The following is an 18,024-nucleotide window of genomic DNA, read 5'->3' as shown; positions in this document are numbered from 1 at the left end:
TTCCCCACAGAATTTAAAGGATTTATTATCATACCTGGTTCATTGTTTACCCACAGAATTTTAAGGATTCACAATGGATTCACAATCATACCTGGTTCATTGTTTACCCCCACAGAAAGATTGCTTATGGTGTTCCACTATCATTACCTAGGTTCAATTGTTTGTTACCCAAGCAGAATTCTATGGGCATTCGCTATCATAGTCTGCATTCAATTGTTTAACCCACAGTAATTCTCATGGATTCCACGTATCCATGCCCTGGTTCAATTGTGTTTAGTCCGCAATTTTAATTTTTGGATTCACTATCATACCGGTGGCGTTCATTGTTTTACCCGCAGCGAAATTCTAAGGATTCGCTATCATATCTGGTTTCATTGTTTACCCAAACGAATTGTATGGATTCACTATCATATCGGATATGGCATTATCTGGTTCATTGTTTAGCCACAGAATTCTCATGGATTCACCTTATCATTATCCCCTTAGTTCATGGTTTACCTTTGGTTTAAACACAAAGAATTCTTATGGATTCACTAGGTTCATTGTTTACCCACAGAATTCTAATGGATTCACGGTTATCCATTATTCTGGTTCATTGTTTAGTTCACAGGAAATTATTATGGATTCGCTATCAATCTGGTTCATTGTTTACCCACAGAATTCTATGGATTCACTATCATACCTGGTTTATTGTTTACCAACAGAATTCTATGGATTCACTTTCATACCTGGTTCATTGTTTACCCCAGATTTCTATGTTCGCTATCATACCTGGTTCATTGTTTACCAACAGATTCCTATGGATTCACTATCATACCTGGTTTATTTTGTTTACCAACTAGATTTTCTTGGATTCCACTATCATACCTGGTTCCTTATGTTTACCCACGAATTCTATGGTGATTCACTATCTACCTGTTCTTGTTTACCCCACAGAATTCTATGGATTCACTTTCATACCTGGTTCATTGTTTAGTCACAGAATTCTATGGATTCACTATCATACCTGGTTCATTGTTTACCCACAGATTTCTATGGATTCACTATCATACCTGGTTCATTGTTTACCCACAGATTTCTATGGATTCGCTATCATACCTGGTTCATTGTTTACCCGCAGAATTCTATGGATTCGCTATCATATCTGGTTCATTGTTTACCAGCAGAATTCTATGGATTCACTATCATATCTGTTCATATGTTTCCCACATAATTACTATGTTTACGCCCAGAATTCTATGGATTTCGCTATCATATCTGGTTCATTGTTTACACCACAGAATTCTATGAGTTCCACGTATCATATCGGGTTCTTTGTTTACCACGAATTCTATGACTTCGCTAATCCTATCTGTTCAATTGTTTACCCACAGAATTCTATGGATTCACTATCATATCTGGTTCATTGTTTACCCACAGAATTCTATGGATTCGCTATCATATCTGGTTCATTGTTTACCCACAGAATTCTATGGATTCACTATCATATCTGGTTCATTGTTTTACCCACAAATTCTAATTGTTTATAACACAGAGAGCACATATAACAATACGAAACACAACTACACACACAAACATAAATTCTATGGATTTGCTATCATATCTGGTTCATTGTTTATCCACAGAATTCTATGGATTCACTATCATATCTGGTTCATTGTTTACCCACAGAATTCTATTGTTTACCCACAGAATTCTATGGATTCGCTATCATATCTGGTTTATTGTTTACCAACAGAATTCTATGGATTCACTTTCATACCTGGTTCATTGTTTAGTCACAGAATTCTATGGATTCGCTATCATACCTGGTTCATTGTTTTACCCAGAGAATTCTATGGATTCGCTATCATATCTGTTTCATTGTTTACCCACAGAATTCTATGGATTCGCTATCATACCTGGTTCATTGTTACAGGAATTCTTGATTTCGCTATATACCCTGGTTTTCATTGGTTTACCCACAGAATTCTATGTTTTACCAACCGGAATTCTATGATTTGCTATCATATCTGGTTCATTGTTTACCCACAGATTATTTATTTTGATTCGGCTGCCCATACCTGGTTCATTGTTTACCCACAAAATTCTATGGATTCGCTATCATACCTGGTTCATTGTTTACCCAGAGAATTCTATGGATTCGCTATCATATCTGGTTCATTGTTTACCCACAGAATTCTATGGATTTTAGCACATACCTGAATTGTTTACCCACCAGGAATTCTATGGATTTCGCATCATATCGGGTTTCATTGTTTGTAGAAGAATTCTAAGGATCGCTATATCTCTGGTTCATTGTTTACCCGAGAATTATGGATTCGCCATCAATAGGTCATTGTTTACCCACAGAATTCTAAGGATTGCTATCTACCTGGTTCATTGTTTTACCCACGAGAATTCTATGATTTCGCTATCTATCTGGGTTTCCATTGTTACCCAGAGAATTAAGGATTCGCTATCATTATCTAGTTCATTGTCTACCCAAAGAATTTGCTATGGATTTCGCTATCATACTGGTTCATTGTTTACCCACAGAATTCTATGGATTCGCTATCATACCTAGTTCATTGTTTGTTTACCCACAGAATTCTATGGATTCGCTATCATACCTGGTTCATTGTTTACCCACAGAATTCTATGGATTCGCTATCATATCTGGTTCATTGTTTACCCACAGAATTCTATGGATTCGCTATCATATCTGGTTCATTGTTTACCCACAGAATTCTATGGATTCACTATCATACCTGGTTCATTGTTTACCCACAGAATTCTATGGATTCGCTATCATATCTGGTTCATTGTTTACCCGCAGAATTCTATGGATTCACTATCATACCTGGTTCATTGTTTACCCAGAGAATTCTATGGATTCGCTATCATACCTGGTTCATTGTTTACCCACAGAATTCTATGGATTCGCTATCATACCTGGTTCATTGTTTACCCACAGAATTCTATGGATTCGCTATCATATCTGTTTCATTGTTTACCCAAAGAATTCTATGGATTCCCTATCATACCTGGTTCATTGTTTACCCACAGAATTCTATGGATTCACTATCATACCTGGTTCATTGTTTACCCACAGAATTCTATGGATTCGCTTATCATACCTGGTTCATTGTTTTACCCACAGAATTCTATGGATTCGCTATCATATCTGTTTCATTGTTTACCCAAAGAATTCTATGGATTCCCTATCATACCTGGTTCATTGTTTACCCACAGAATTCTATGGATTCACTATCATATCTGGTTCATTGTTTACCCACAGAATTCTATTGTTTACCCACAGAATTCTATGGATTCGCTATCATATCTGGTTCATTGTTTACCCACAGAATTCTATGGATTCACTATACTACTGGTTTCAGTTGTTTACCCAAAGAATTCATGGATTCGCTATCATACCTGGTTCATTGTTTACCCACAGAATTCTATGGATTCACTATCATACCTGGTTCATTGTTTACCAACAGAATTCTATGGATTCGCTATCATACCTGGTTCATTGTTTACCCACAGAATTCTATGGATTCACTATCATACCTGGTTCATTGTTTACCCACAGAATTCTATGGATTCACTATCATACCTGGTTCATTGCGACCGAGTAATACACAGTTAGAATACATAGCATTAACAAGAGACCCCAAGATATTTGATCTAAAGGTTTTCAAGGCCGATGTTTTGGTTTCTATATGTACTTCTGTGAAATTTATAGTATTATTTTTTTATCATAATATATATGTTTTTAGACCCAAGCACATTTTTTTCTTGAAATAATATTTTCTATGAAATCATGAATCTAACTTAAGGTAACCAAAGGTAACTATCTTACGCCCATTTATAATTCTGAGTGATAGTTGGCGTTTAAAATACAATTCTGAGTGCAAATTGGCGTTTAAATAAAATTCTGAGTGCAAGTTATAGTTTAAAATAAAATTCTGAGTATAAGTTAGCGTTTAAAATAAAATTCTGAGTGAAAGTTGGCATTTAAAATAAAATTCTGAGTGATAGTTGGCGTTTATATTAAATTCTGAGGGATAGTTGGCGTTTATATTAAATTCTGAGTGATAGTTGGAATTTAAAATAAAATTCTGAGTGATAGTCGGCGTTTAAAATAAAACTCTGAGTGGTAAGTTAGCGTTTGAAATAAAATTCTGAATGAAAGTTGGCGTTTGAAATAAAATTCTGAGTAATGGTTGGCGTTTTAAATAAAATTCTGAGTGATAGTTGGCGTTTAAAATAAAATTCTGAGGGCAAATACTTTAGTCTCTCTCTCTCTCTCTCTCTCTCTCTCCTCTCTCCAGTCAGTCAGACTTATACCTTTTATTTCTTTGTTTTCCAACATGACTTTGATTTAAAAGCAGGAACATTATAAGTTACTTGAATATCAATATATATTGATTCAGACTGCGTTGGCTGACATCAACAAACTATAGTAAAAATACTCATTTTTAAAATTACTCTTCTTAAGTGCCGTTCGTTCAAATACAACTGAACTTAGCGAGATAGACTTCAGTGCGATTTTATTCTACAATAAAAGAAGACTTAGTTTAACAAAAAAAAAAATAAGTAACTTGACTAACTTGTTGATATGCGTCACATTCTGAATTAACATGCATTTTTATATCAAGTTACTTTAATCAAACTTTATAATGTTCATACTTTCGAAACAAGATCATAGAAAACAAAAGGAAACGAAGGCTGACTGAGAGAGAGAGAGAGAGAGAGAGAGAGAGAGAGAGAGAGAGAGAGAGCCTGAAGTATTTGCCTCTCTATGCTTCTTCTTCAAGTTGGCTATCAAAATAGAATTGCACTCTCACAAGACTAAGAAGAAGAAGAAGAAGAAAAGAGAGAGAGAGAGAGAGAGAGAGAGAGAGAGAGAGAGAGAGAGAGAGAGAGAGCCTAAAGTATTTGCCTCTCTATGCTTCTTCTTCAAGTTGGGTATCGGAATAGATTTGCACACACACAAGAAAAAGAAGAAGAAGAAGAAGAAGAAGAAGAAAAGGGTAACAAGAGCTACAACAGACAACCTTGGCTGGCAGTGACCTCGTTTCTGACTGACTGACCAGTATATAAGGCAGCCGCTCCCTGAAGATCGTACCACAGACATCTCTAGCACAGACAACATGAAGCTGGTAAGGGAACATCTTTCAGAAAGTCGCTAGCAAAAAGCCAGGACGCCCAAAATCTTTAAAAAAAAAAAAAAAAAAAAAAAAAAAAAAAAAAAAAAAAAAAAAATATTGAATTTTGGACTGATAAAATGTAGTCTCAGAGAAAAATATTAAAATCCAGTCATTAGAAGTCTTGAGAAATTATGTACGGAATAAAAAAAACAATAACACTAATCCATATTATCATACAAGGTCAATTTGCCCCTTGTCGAATGGACGAATGGGAAAAATTTTAGTACAAAACAATAATCACATGTTCGTTAATTTGGTAAATAAAAGGTCAAAGTATAACCTCTTACTCGAATTATTCACCTCCTCTCTTCCAGATCATCCTCGCCTCCTTGGCCGTCGTGTCCCTGGCCGCCCCCAGGCCCGACAAACCCGTCCCAGCCCCCGCTCCCTCCTACGGCGCCCCCTCCCAGAGATCCTTCGACCACTCCGTCGAAGAAATAGCCATCCTCCGCGACGAGAGGCAGATGTCTGACGACGCCACCAGCTACAACTTTGCCATCGAGACTGAGGACGGAATCCAACGCGAGGAATTCGGTTCCGCCATCGACCACGGAAGCGCTGAAGGAGCCGTCGCTCAGAGCGGAAAGGTCTCGTAAGTATTCACTCCTCCTTCGTCATTCAATCCATTGACTTCAGTCAAACCCGAGAATGAAACAAAGTCTCTTGCTTCCTCTGCTCTTTCTCATCACTTGTCTCCCCAATTCCTGCCCCTCCACAGCTTCACCCTCCCCGACGGCCAACAGTTCGAGCTGACCTTCGTGGCTGACGAGAATGGCTTCCAGCCCCAGTCTTCCTTCCTGCCAGTCGCTCCCGAATTCCCCCACGAGATTCCCCAGTTCGTCCTCGACCAGATCGAAAAGGCAAGACGCGAGGACGAGGAGGCTGCCCGCTCCGGCCCACGAAGCAGCGGTGCCCCATCTCAGGGATACGCATAAGTCCTCCGACGCCACACGTCCAACAGCTTCCAGGCCCCTAGAGAGCTTCATGTCTCACTAATCACCCACGAACGAATTCTCGAAATCTATTTATTCATCTTATTTATTTTAAGCAACCAGCATCAAGAATGCATATTGTAAATTATGTAAATAAAATCACGTCATGAAAAATCACGTTTGTAATTCATTCCCGTTTTGAATACTTGTCAGTATTTATTTAATTTTCTGTCAAGTGCACATAACCCTGAAAACATTTAATGAAAACAATTTCTCATAAAGGGTTATAGGGTTCTCTTCCCAACTAAGATTTCATACGGTCTGGTTTCCACAAAGGGAAGAAAGTCCATTACTAGAAATGGTACAATAAAGTAAGGTCTCTTGAAATCAGAGAGAAAACTAACTCAGCTGGTAAGAAAAAGAAATGATGAGCTCCAGCACATAGATGCCCTTTTCGACTAACATCTTGCAAAGTTGCATTGCAATGAGGTTCTACCTTACTACCTTTACTTTTAGTACAGAGGAAGAGTGCCCAAGGTGAGCTATTGGGGACAGCTAATAAGAAAACTACTTGATTCAACCATACCAAAACCTGGGTACGAAAGATGGAGCACCTCGCGTAAGGGGGAGACATTCTACTTAGGCAGATGAAGCCGATAAATTACCTGAATAAAATAACTCAATTCTTATGAGCAAAGCATGCAACCTTTACATGATCCATTAAACAAATTTACTGCATATCTCAGATTAAAGTGTGAATTAAAATGAAGACCAAAATGTCTATACAAGAAGATGGAAAAACAGGTGGCAACAATTTCTGGAGGCACTGAACTCCACAATGCTGTAAGATCCCCATTCAAACCACGATCAAGAGCAATTAGGATGGATGAATAACAATAAATTCGAGAACGAGCGTGAAGTCAAATGTTTTTTTTTTTTTTAATTTATGGGTACAGTATTGTGCAGGTTTCTGATTATCTATTCTTAAGTGACCAACCCAGTTTTAGTTTGGGTATATTTTCAAGAATGCTCTACTCTATCGAAGATGAGCATCGCTATACAAGTAATAGCCCACTGAACCTCCATAATTTCATGTTGAACATCATCCAATGACCATCAAAAGGCTGGGAATCCATCTAAAAATTATTTACGACACAAGTCAGGTTACTAACCACTGTGCACTGTGTTCTGGTGTCTTGTTGATTGCTTTATCATGATTTGTAACATCAATTAATTACTGAACTTATATAAGACAGTCTTATAAAGTAAAACTGTAAAATTACTTGAGAAAATATTTGAAGACGTTGAAAGCTAAGTAGGTTATTTTAGATAAAGACTAAGAGAACAGAGCTTTGATGAACACCCTAGAAACCTGAACGGATTGGATGCTGTGTAGTTAACATACTTGTATTCAAGTTGTTACAGAAATAAAGTTAACAGAACTACATTCAAACTGCCACTAAAATAAAATCAACGGACCTATATACATTCAAGTTGCCACAGAAATCAAGTTAACAGACTTATATTCAAACTGCCACAGACAAAGTTAACAGAAATACATACACGTTGCCACAGAAATCAAGCTAACAGACCTACACATTCAAGCTGCCACAGAAATAAAATGAACAGACCTGTACATTCAAGTTGCCACATGAATAAAGTTAACAGACTTACATTCAAGTTGCCACATGAATAAAGTTAACAGACTTACATTCAAACTGCCACAGACATAAAGTTAACAGACTTACATTCAAACTGCCACAAACATAAAATTAACAGACCTATATACATTCAAGCTGCCACAGAAATCAGGTTAACAGACCTACATTTAAATTGCCATCAAAATAAAAGTTAACAGACATGTATTCAAGCTACCACAAATAAAATTAACAGACCTAAATTCAAATCGCCACCAAAATAAAAGTTAACAGACTTATATTCAAGCTGCCACAGAAATAAAGTTAACAGACCTACATTCAAACTGCCACTAAAATAAAATTAACAGACCTATATACATTCCAGTTGCCACAGAAATCAAGTAAACAGACCTATACATTCAAGTTGCCACATAAATAGTTAACAGACCTACATTCAAACTGCCACAGACAAAGTTAACAGAACTACATTCACGTTGCCACAAAAATAAAGTTAACAGACTTTCATTCAAGTGGCTACTGAAATAAACTGGGGTTACAAAGAATGGAAAAGGGAAAATTAACATTCGCACAGTGAAGTCTTCATTAAATTCTGTAAAGAGAAAAATAAAACAAAAGTCTGGTGACTACACAGTATACAGACAACTGTGGAGGACATTTTCACTACAAACTTCCTTACAGTATCAATTTCTTTGGACAGAAAGTTTTCGCCACAGAAAATACTACAGGACTGGAATACAAAATTTTGGCAAAGGCTAAACGCTGAGACCTGGGACCTGGGACCTGGGAGGTGGTCATTCAGCGATAAAGTGGAAATTGAGAGTGTACTATACGTTTAAAAGGTGTAACAGGAGGAAAACCTCACAGCTGCACCATAAAACAACTGTTAAACGAGGTGGAAAGGAAGATGGAAAAATGAGAATAGAATGGAGGTACATTAAGACAAAAAATGAGAAGGGATGCAGCTGTGGGCCGAAGGGATGCTGCAAAGAAACTAATTCCGTCAAGCTCCATTGAGGTGATTATAAAATTCGTTGCTCATTTATAGGTGCTGATGCAAGAGTAAAAAAATTTTCAACGTTAAAAGACTTCGAACAATTTACTATTATTTCTGAATAGTGTTTTCTATCCGTTAATTACTATTTCTAACAGATCGTTCTGTTTTCCACATTCAATGAATTAATATCTCATGTGAAAATAATAAAGCTGTAAATTGCAACAAGGCGGTTGGCGATATTATGTCTGCAATAAACTCAAAAATCAAATTGAAACCAAATCAAGGAAAGGGAATGAATCAAATATATATAAAAAAGCTGAAAAATAAAGTAATGCATAAAAACATTTACATGGGAAAAGACAACAGAAATAGGAGACGATACGGATGAAGAAAAAGAAGTATAGCGAAGAAAGCGTAAAAAACAAAACAACTTCTTTAAGAAAAGGTCACGCATAAGAGAGGGTCTCATTAGCAACCTCGTCTGACAGTGACCCAGTTTCCACCGGGGTGACCCCACCAGCATATATATAAATGAAGGAGCCCGTAGCTCCTCCTGTCAATCATCCTCCAATACGCCTTCAACATGAAACTGGTAAGTGACTGAAGGAAATTCTCCCCAGGTTTCAGTTCAAAATTTTCCAAAATGAATTCATTATAACCTTGGTACCTTTTAACTAATACTCACTTCACATATATGACTAAGAAAACTACATTAATCATTGATTTCTAGATCATCTTCGCTTGTCTGGCCGTCGTGTCCCTGGCCGCCCCCAGGCCCGACAAACCCGTCCCAGCCCCCGCTCCCTCCTACGGCGCCCCCTCCCAGAGATCCTTCGACCACTCCGCCGAAGCCATAGCCATCCTCCGCGACGAGAGGCAGATGTCTGACGACGCCACCAGCTACAACTTCGCCATTGAGACTGAGGACGGAATCCAACGCGAGGAATTCGGTTCCGCCATCGACCACGGAAGCGCTGAAGGAGCCGTCGCTCAGAGCGGAAAGGTCTCGTAAGTATTCACTCCTCCTTCGGTCATTCAATCCGTTGACTTCAAACCCGAGAATGAAACAAAGTCTCTTGCTTCCTCTGCTCTTTCTCATCACTTGTCTCCCCAATTCCTGCCCCTCCACAGCTTCACCCTCCCCGACGGCCAACAGTTCGAGCTGACCTTCGTGGCTGACGAGAATGGCTTCCAGCCCCAGTCTTCCTTCCTGCCAGTCGCTCCCGAATTCCCCCACGAGATTCCCCAGTTCGTCCTCGACCAGATCGAAAAGGCAAGACGCGAGGACGAGGAAGCTGCCCGCTCCGGCCCACGAAGCAGCGGTGGACCATCCAACAGCTACCAGGCCCCTTTGTAAACAGCTTCACCCCTCAGGTACCATGCAGGCCCTTGAACAGCTGCAGGCGTCCTATGCAACCGAATCCCATCGACAAACTATTCTTAACTTATGACTATTTATTTTTATGCCAATAGTTAGAATAAACATGCAAGTCTATTTCCTTTGTTCTTCTCCTGAATTTCCATTTCATAAAACAAGATCAGGCCTTTGAAACAACAAATTATACGGGATTTCTTATGATAAAAAGCAACCACTTCACGATGCGTATCTCTAAAACATTATAACACGCAAACACAATGATAGATGTCTTTCAGAACGAAATCCTCTTTGATAATTAACCAAGTCCATACTACTTCCCAAGTCCATACTTCAGAGTGACACCAACCTGAGGCAACTGGCATTTTAACAAGAAAACAATACTTTTCATTTAAATCCGATTCTGAAAAAGGATCAAAGTGAGAGTAAAAAAAAAATCAAACATATTGATCAAGAAACTAATGAACAAATTAATCCAACAAAACACCAAATTTGTAAATCAAAGGAACATACAATCATACTCTCAGTTTTGTTAGAGCTCTAGTGTATTCCCCATAGATAAACCTTGCCCTAATTAGAGCTACATCTCTGTTAAGTGAATCTGCGGTTGAAGGTAACCTATAATCACGACATGGGATTGATATAAACATAGTAAGGCCATCTGCACAGGCAACTAGCAAGTTACTAAAGTCTAACTACATATCTTGCAACTGTAAGCAGCAGTAGGGCAAGGACATTGCCATGAGGAACACCAGATATACTTCTGTAGGCACTATTGTGTCCGCATCAGCAACTACTCTATGCAATTTATTAGTTTAAATCTAACTCAATTTGCCGATATATATTTTCTCAACTCCCATCTGGCTGAATTTGAAAGTCTATGACCTCACAATCAACATAATGAATCGTAGAGCTAGAGTCAAGAATAATCGTTTGAACTTCTTGAACATACACCATATATTTCTGCACAACACTGAAAACAAGAGGTGGTCACTAGCACCCAGAACCTGATGGAAGCATTGTACATCAGAGAACGGGTAATTAATGTCAGCACAGAATTCACCCGTTTAATGAAATGACACTTAAGAATTGGGGAAATATCTGAATTTAGAAAAAGGAGCAGTAATCAGCTGGCCATGAGTAACACTGCCAATATTCCAGCATGAGTAAACAGAGGCAAATCTAGGTAACTCACAAAAAAAGAACATTATGCGAGTTATTATTATTATTATCATTTAGAAGATGAACCCTATTCATAGAGAACAAGCCCACAGGAGCCATTGTTTGAAATTCAATTTACAAACAATCTAGTGTTCATTTCAGAAAAAGTCCACCTTGGGTCTACAATTCCAAAAAACCGTAAAGGCCGTATAGAAATGTTAATTTCATGGGACACAATGGCTAAAAAAACACATCAGCCAAAGGACAGCCACTTCCTTTGGACAGGGAGAGACTCAGACACCTGATTTAACCAAAGGAGATATTCTCGGGCTTATGCTAACAAGTCTAGACTTGAGATTAGCCTACTATACCCGAGGGGATAACCCTTATTACAGCATTGTATTAATTTCCAGTGGAGGCATAAGCCTGTATGTGTTTCGAATTAGGATTCCAGTATTTTTACTTGACCTGACATACCCTTCTAAAATCTGGTTTCATGACGCCAAGCTCCCATATCCACTTCTTTTTTTATTGGTGAAATCATTTTTAACTTTAGGAATACAACAGTTTCGTGCAATAAGATTCCCATTCCAAATAACATTGAAACTTTAAAACCGAATTTGGAATTGACACCAAGAAACTTTCCGTCCAGGTCAGGAGTCAAATTGGGCTGAGGAAGACCTGACATCACCTACTGTATCACACACTGTCAACAAAAGCTGTACAGCTGGTATAGTGGTTGGAGTCGTGGCATGCCATACAGATGTCGCGGCTTCGTGTCTCCCCAAGAGCGATGAAAAATCACGGCTGAAACGTCGGCGAAATAAATGTACTTGAATACGATGCCTTTCCCTATGGTGTTCCTGATGATATATATATATATATCTTTCTTGTGTGTGTTTCGAATTAGGATCCAGAATACACACACACACACACACACATATATATATATATATGTGTGTGTGTGTGTACATATATATATATATATATGTGTGTGTGTGTGTGTGTGTGTGTGTGTGTGTGTGTATTCTGGATCCTAATTCGAAACACACACAAGAAAGATATATATATATATATCATCAGGAACACCATAGGGAAAGGCATCGTATTCAAGTACATTTATTTCGCCGACGTTTCACGACTCATAGTCGCATCCTCAAGGCTATAATTAAAGATACACACGAACATTAAAACTACACACTGCATAGTTCATAAAAATTACCCAATATTTAAAAATTCAATGAACATCAACATCAGAATGTAGAACATTTAAAGATTTATGAATATCTTAAAACAGAAAAAAACATACTAAGCGCTAAAATGATGTACAGTACAGTTACATTAAAATTATTTAAACATTACAGAAAAAACATAAAAAAATTATGATATGTCTGTAAAAAAAATGGCAAAATAAATAAATAACACTTAAACAGTGAGGCTATTCTGTATCTCATCCTCGCAAAAGACGGGCAGTAACAGAGAATTTTTTAAAAATAAACACAAGCACTCCAGGCGATGAACAACTGAACAGAGGAGGATTGCGCATTTAAGGACGGAACTATCTTTTTTATCATAATGGATTCCAAGGTTGTTAGGTCGTTTTCGTTTTGTATTTGGCCTGTAATATTAAAATCCTTATCATTAATATATGTTTTACATGATTTAGAGTGGTTCCTGATATTTGACTGTTCGGGGTTTGTTAATCTGCTGCCCGTTCTAAAACTTAAGCCCCCGTGAGAATCTATTCTCACTTTTAGTAACCTCTAAAATTAACTTTCTTTCCCAATATCTTAAAAATAACTGCTTCCCAGACAAGCTTCTGTTTAAAATGCTTAAGAATATGCTTGGTGCCCGATTCATAGAGGTGCCAACTGTTTTGACAGTACCAAAATTAGAAATGTTTGCTAGCTTCCCTTTTCTTCATGTCGACCTCTTCAGAAAAAAGTTCCTGGCAATTATTCAAAAGGAATTCCCGGCACTGAACCTTAAAATCGTCCCAAAAAATCCATTAACTATCGGATCCCTGTTTAAAAAGAAAGGCCGCCTTAGTCCTCTTCTAAAATCTAATGTTGTATATAAATATACGTGTCCGAGATGTGATCAAGGGACTTATGTGGGTTGTAAGAAGAGGTTACTAAAAGTGAAATAGATTCTCACAGGGGCTTAAGTTTTAGAACGGGCAGCAGACTAACAAAAAAAAAAATAAATAAGTACGGCATCGTATGGCACAATTACCTACGTTCACAGACTGCACAAATAGGCTAAATGTTATGGTCCTTATAATGAATGTCAGACTTACATATTATAATAAATAAAAAACAAATACCGACAATGATAACGATAAATTAAAAGAAGTCTTTCATATCTTACGTTCCAAAACACTTACAAATTAAACTAAGCTTCGGCGCAGAGCTTATGCTAATTCTGTTTTGAGATATGAACTTGCCGTAAATAAGAAGAAAGTATTCTCGCGTTAATTAATGCACTACTCTGTCCTGTTTGAGTATCAGTCCATAAAAGGGAAGACATTGCATCGTTTCTCAGTGAACTCCCACCAAAAAGTATCTCATCAATAATTCAAGGACTGGTATTATTTACACAAGAGGAGGAGGAGTATAATTGAGAGTAAAAAAGGTTACTGCAACAAGTCCCGGCTAGCATTGATAGTGGTTACTGACCAGACTAGATTTCACCCGGCTCCATATATAAGAAGGTAAAGACCACCTTCCAGACGCATTCTCACACACCGCCTACAACATGAAGCTGGTACGTGGCAAAGTGCTTACCCAGGGGTTACCCAGGGCCTAGCTAGATCTGTCAGTGACTGAATATCCAACAAGAGTTGGATGTTAACTTCATTAACATCAAAACAAAGTCATAAGTCCACACGAATATGGCGACACTCCACTGCCCCTAGTCTGCCGATTCGACAGCATCAAATAAAACATTAAACTCTATTTCAGATCATCCTCGCCTCCTTGGCCGTCGTGTCCCTGGCCGCCCCCAGGCCCGACAAACCAGTCCCAGCCCCAGCCCCCTCCTACGGCGCCCCTTCCCAGAGATCCTTCGACCACTCCGTCGAAAATATAGCCATCCTCCGCGACGAGAGGCAGATGTCTGACGACGCCACCAGCTACAACTTCGCCATTGAGACTGAGGACGGAATCCAACGAGAGGAATTCGGTTCCGCCATCGACCACGGAAGCGCTGAAGGAGCCGTCGCTCAGAGCGGAAAGGTCTCGTAAGTATTCACTCCTCCTTCGGTCATTCAATCCATTGACTTCAGTCAAACCCGAGAATGAAACAAAGTCTCTTGCTTCCTCTGCTCTTTCTCATCACTTGTCTCCCCAATTCCTGCCCCTCCACAGCTTCACCCTCCCCGACGGCCAACAGTTCGAGCTGACCTTCGTGGCTGACGAGAATGGCTTCCAGCCCCAGTCTTCCTTCCTGCCAGTCGCTCCCGAATTCCCCCACGAGATTCCCCAGTTCGTCCTCGACCAGATCGAAAAGGCAAGACGCGAGGACGAGGAGGCTGCCCGCTCCGGCCCACGAAGCAGCGGTGCCCCATCTCAGGGATACGCATAAGTCCTCCGACGCCACATACCAACAGCTTCCAGGACCCTCGAAAAAGCATTTTATCCGACTGCAAAGTTAACCTAACTCCTATTTATTGTTTCTATTTATGAATACAGATCGAAAACAGATCATCATGATCGAATCGACTGTAAATCTTAACAATAAAACTGACAGATATTCAAACCCTTTTATTCATAATCATTGGACCAAGTGCATGCAAAATTTAAATTGCAAATCTTTTAGCTTTCTTAGTCGCAAAACAATGCAGTGAATAGTGGATGGTTTATATACATTCAATAAATTATATCAATTACATCATATGGATATTCCCAACTAGAAGAAATCGCACAGAATAACTGCATTAAATTGTTGACATTCAAAATGATGCATATAAAATAAAATATAAAAATGATAAATGTTAAAATGAACATTTAATAACACGAGAATTCAAAATATTATCTGTTACGTGGCTTTATTTTCAATGATTCATCTCTATTGGCTAATCGACAAACACTTCAAGTTCAGTAAATTACATTTTTGACGTTCAAAATGATACATAAGAAAACTGAAAATAGAAAATACAAAAATTATGACGGCTAAAATGATGATATAAAAGTCGAATAGGATGACTGATAGACATAAAAAAAAAAAAAAAAATTTACAGCCATCGCCCTAAAATACCCCCTTCATTCAACATCATCACATATCCACGAATATCAAACGAATAATGATAAGCAGTTGAAAATCTGCATCAGTTACCTGAACGCCATAAACAGCTTGAATTAGTGAGGAACATCCTTCTGATCGATGTCTAGGCTAAACAACATATAAAGTGACTATAGTAGATTCACATCAACCGTGTATCCGATGTCTAGGCCAGTCCCTTACGACGCTCCTGATTGGTTGTTGATAAGCCAGTCGCAGGGCTGGAAACTCTGTCTCTCTCGAGAGTTCACATAGGCAGGATGTATGTTCCACCTTTCCTGAGGGATACGTCTTTCAAACGTATAGCTCAGGAAAGGTGGAACATAGATCCTGCCCATGTGAACTCTCTCGAGAGACTGAGAGTTTCCAGCCCTGTGATTGGCTTATCAACAGCCAATCAGGAGCGTCGTAAGGGACGGGTCTAGGCTTCAAATGCAGGGTTGATGTGAATCTACTATAGGACCTCAGTGAGTCTCACATGTTTAGTAAATTTTTATGTTTATTTACATAAACATGTGAACTGTCCGCGCACTGGATTTTCTTACCTTATACATATAGATGTTTACGTATGTACAGTTTACGAACAGTTGAGGATAAACTAATGAATATGGCATCATGTGATTCACAGTTATACCTGGAATTTCTTAACTCTCGCAGTAAAACAAGATACACTGAAGATCCTTTCAATTGAAAAAAAAAAAAAAAAAAAGGAAGTACTTACCATTCTCAACCAGACTTTGTTAAGCCTTCAAGAGTTATTTCGTACCAAAGAATCTGGACACAACATCTGAAATAAAGTCAGCTATTAATAATTACGCATTTTAATGGAAATTTATTTATTTATCGATTTTTTAACATGTATTTTTTTATTACTAACATTACGAGAAGTAAAATTTACTAAAATCAACGTAAAAACCAACTCTAGCAGGTAATAATTCTACGTCCTCATAATAGTCATTTCACACACACCAAAAAAAAAAAATAAATAAATAAAATAATAAATAAATAAAAATAAATAAATAAAATAAATAAATAATAAATAAATTAAATTCTTCCATATTTTCATTCAACAGAATACATTCCAAGCACAATTGGCAATGCATCACTACTAATAAAAGCAGAATTCTTCAGTTTTCATTCATTAACATTTGGCTATCTTAAAAATACACACAGAATATAATATATAAGTTAGACCGCAGGCCAAGCGCTGGGACCTATGAGGTCAACCACCGCTGAAACGGAAAATAGAGAGTAAAAGGTTTGAAAGGTGTAACAGGAGGAAAACCTCAAAGCAGTTGCACTATGAAACAATGTTAAAAGAGTTTTAAGGAAAGGAAGATAGAAGACAGAATATGGAAGGAGGTACAGTAAAAGGAATGAAAGGGGTTGCAGCAAGGGTGCCGAAGGGACACTAGAAATTAAGTAATGCCTACAATGCACCGCTCGCGAGGTGCACTTTTGGCACTAACGCCCTACAGGGCTAAAAAAAACATATAAATTTGGCTTTTTTCACACACTAACGAGGGTAATTATTCATGTAATCATTACGTTTTGATCATCACAAATGATGTTAGTTTACAACCAACATCCCAATGGAAATTAATTCTCAGAATTTAGCACCTGGAAACCATTAAGTCTGAAAAGACTCAGAACTTCTAAGACCAAATTCTTCGCGTCATTAAAATTCACTTCGACATTCGCAGCCTGAAATCACCAATGACGTGAAATTTAGTACAAATCTCATTCGGCAACTTTTCATGTTTTTCTGAATAATTTTTGTACGTTTTAATTAGGCTGGTTATTTCTTACTTTCAAATTATGTAACATCACGACTTTCATATTTGGACAGTTTTATCAGAAAACAAAGTTAATTTACGTAAAGATACGATCAGAACATGGCAAACAAACATGAAGTAAGTCAAAAGGTCCTTTTAGCTATTTATTACACGAATACAAATTATATAAATATTTGAAAAAAAGTCTACGGGATTTGCAATGTACACTTCGGCGTCATTTAACAAGAAACTGCTGTTGCGCACGCGCGCACAAGCGCACATTAATTATTATTACATATACTACCCGTACTACATAACTGATACTAATATCATTAAAAAATCTTAATATGAGATTTTTTTACACTATATATATATATATATATATATATATATATGTATATATACATATATATATATATATATATATATATATATATATATATATATATATATATATATATATATATATATTATATAACGTGTGTGTAACACGAGGAACTAAAATTAATTCCAATACAGCAAAATAAATAAATAAATAAATGAAAATATGAGTCAGGACGCCACAACCAATGCCGTCGATTACATCTGCGCTAGATATTTTATGCTATTACAATCACAACTAGTACCATAACAACCAACTATAACATCGT

At 37.7% G+C, this 18,024-nt stretch overlaps 3 protein-coding genes across 3 annotated transcripts; all 3 read left to right on the top strand.

The window, feature by feature from the left end:
* Positions 1–5,109: 5,109 nt before the first annotated feature.
* Positions 5,110–6,304, top strand: LOC135196076 (larval cuticle protein 65Ag1-like). Its single transcript, XM_064222534.1, has 3 exons — positions 5,110–5,150; positions 5,513–5,790; positions 5,917–6,304. The coding sequence occupies exons 1-3, from the start codon at positions 5,142–5,144 to the stop codon at positions 6,131–6,133; spliced, it is 504 nt and encodes a 167-aa protein (XP_064078604.1). The 5' UTR covers positions 5,110–5,141; the 3' UTR covers positions 6,134–6,304.
* Positions 6,305–9,267: 2,963 nt separating this feature from the next.
* On the top strand, positions 9,268–10,277 carry LOC135196074 (larval cuticle protein 65Ag1-like). Its single transcript, XM_064222533.1, has 3 exons — positions 9,268–9,374; positions 9,513–9,790; positions 9,914–10,277. Exons 1-3 carry the CDS (start codon positions 9,366–9,368, stop codon positions 10,137–10,139), a joined length of 513 nt encoding a protein of 170 aa, XP_064078603.1. The 5' UTR covers positions 9,268–9,365; the 3' UTR covers positions 10,140–10,277.
* Positions 10,278–13,960: 3,683 nt separating this feature from the next.
* Positions 13,961–15,071, top strand: LOC135196073 (larval cuticle protein 65Ag1-like). The gene is made up of 3 exons (XM_064222532.1): positions 13,961–14,084; positions 14,282–14,559; positions 14,687–15,071. Exons 1-3 carry the CDS (start codon positions 14,076–14,078, stop codon positions 14,901–14,903), a joined length of 504 nt encoding a protein of 167 aa, XP_064078602.1. The 5' UTR covers positions 13,961–14,075; the 3' UTR covers positions 14,904–15,071.
* The last annotated feature ends 2,953 nt before the right edge of the window (positions 15,072–18,024 follow it).

This window comes from Macrobrachium nipponense, chromosome 17 (assembly GCF_015104395.2).
Source record: "Macrobrachium nipponense isolate FS-2020 chromosome 17, ASM1510439v2, whole genome shotgun sequence".
NCBI lineage: Eukaryota > Metazoa > Arthropoda > Malacostraca > Decapoda > Palaemonidae > Macrobrachium > Macrobrachium nipponense.
This window is presented reverse-complemented; position numbering and strand designations above follow the sequence as displayed.

Excerpts from the sequence above, each read along its gene's own strand:
- LOC135196076 (XM_064222534.1), top strand. Across the intron at positions 5,791-5,916 it reads GCTCAGAGCGGAAAGGTCTC|CTTCACCCTCCCCGACGGCC; the intron begins GTAAGTATTCAC and ends GCCCCTCCACAG.
- LOC135196074 (XM_064222533.1), top strand. Across the intron at positions 9,791-9,913 it reads GCTCAGAGCGGAAAGGTCTC|CTTCACCCTCCCCGACGGCC; the intron begins GTAAGTATTCAC and ends GCCCCTCCACAG.
- LOC135196073 (XM_064222532.1), top strand. Across the intron at positions 14,560-14,686 it reads GCTCAGAGCGGAAAGGTCTC|CTTCACCCTCCCCGACGGCC; the intron begins GTAAGTATTCAC and ends GCCCCTCCACAG.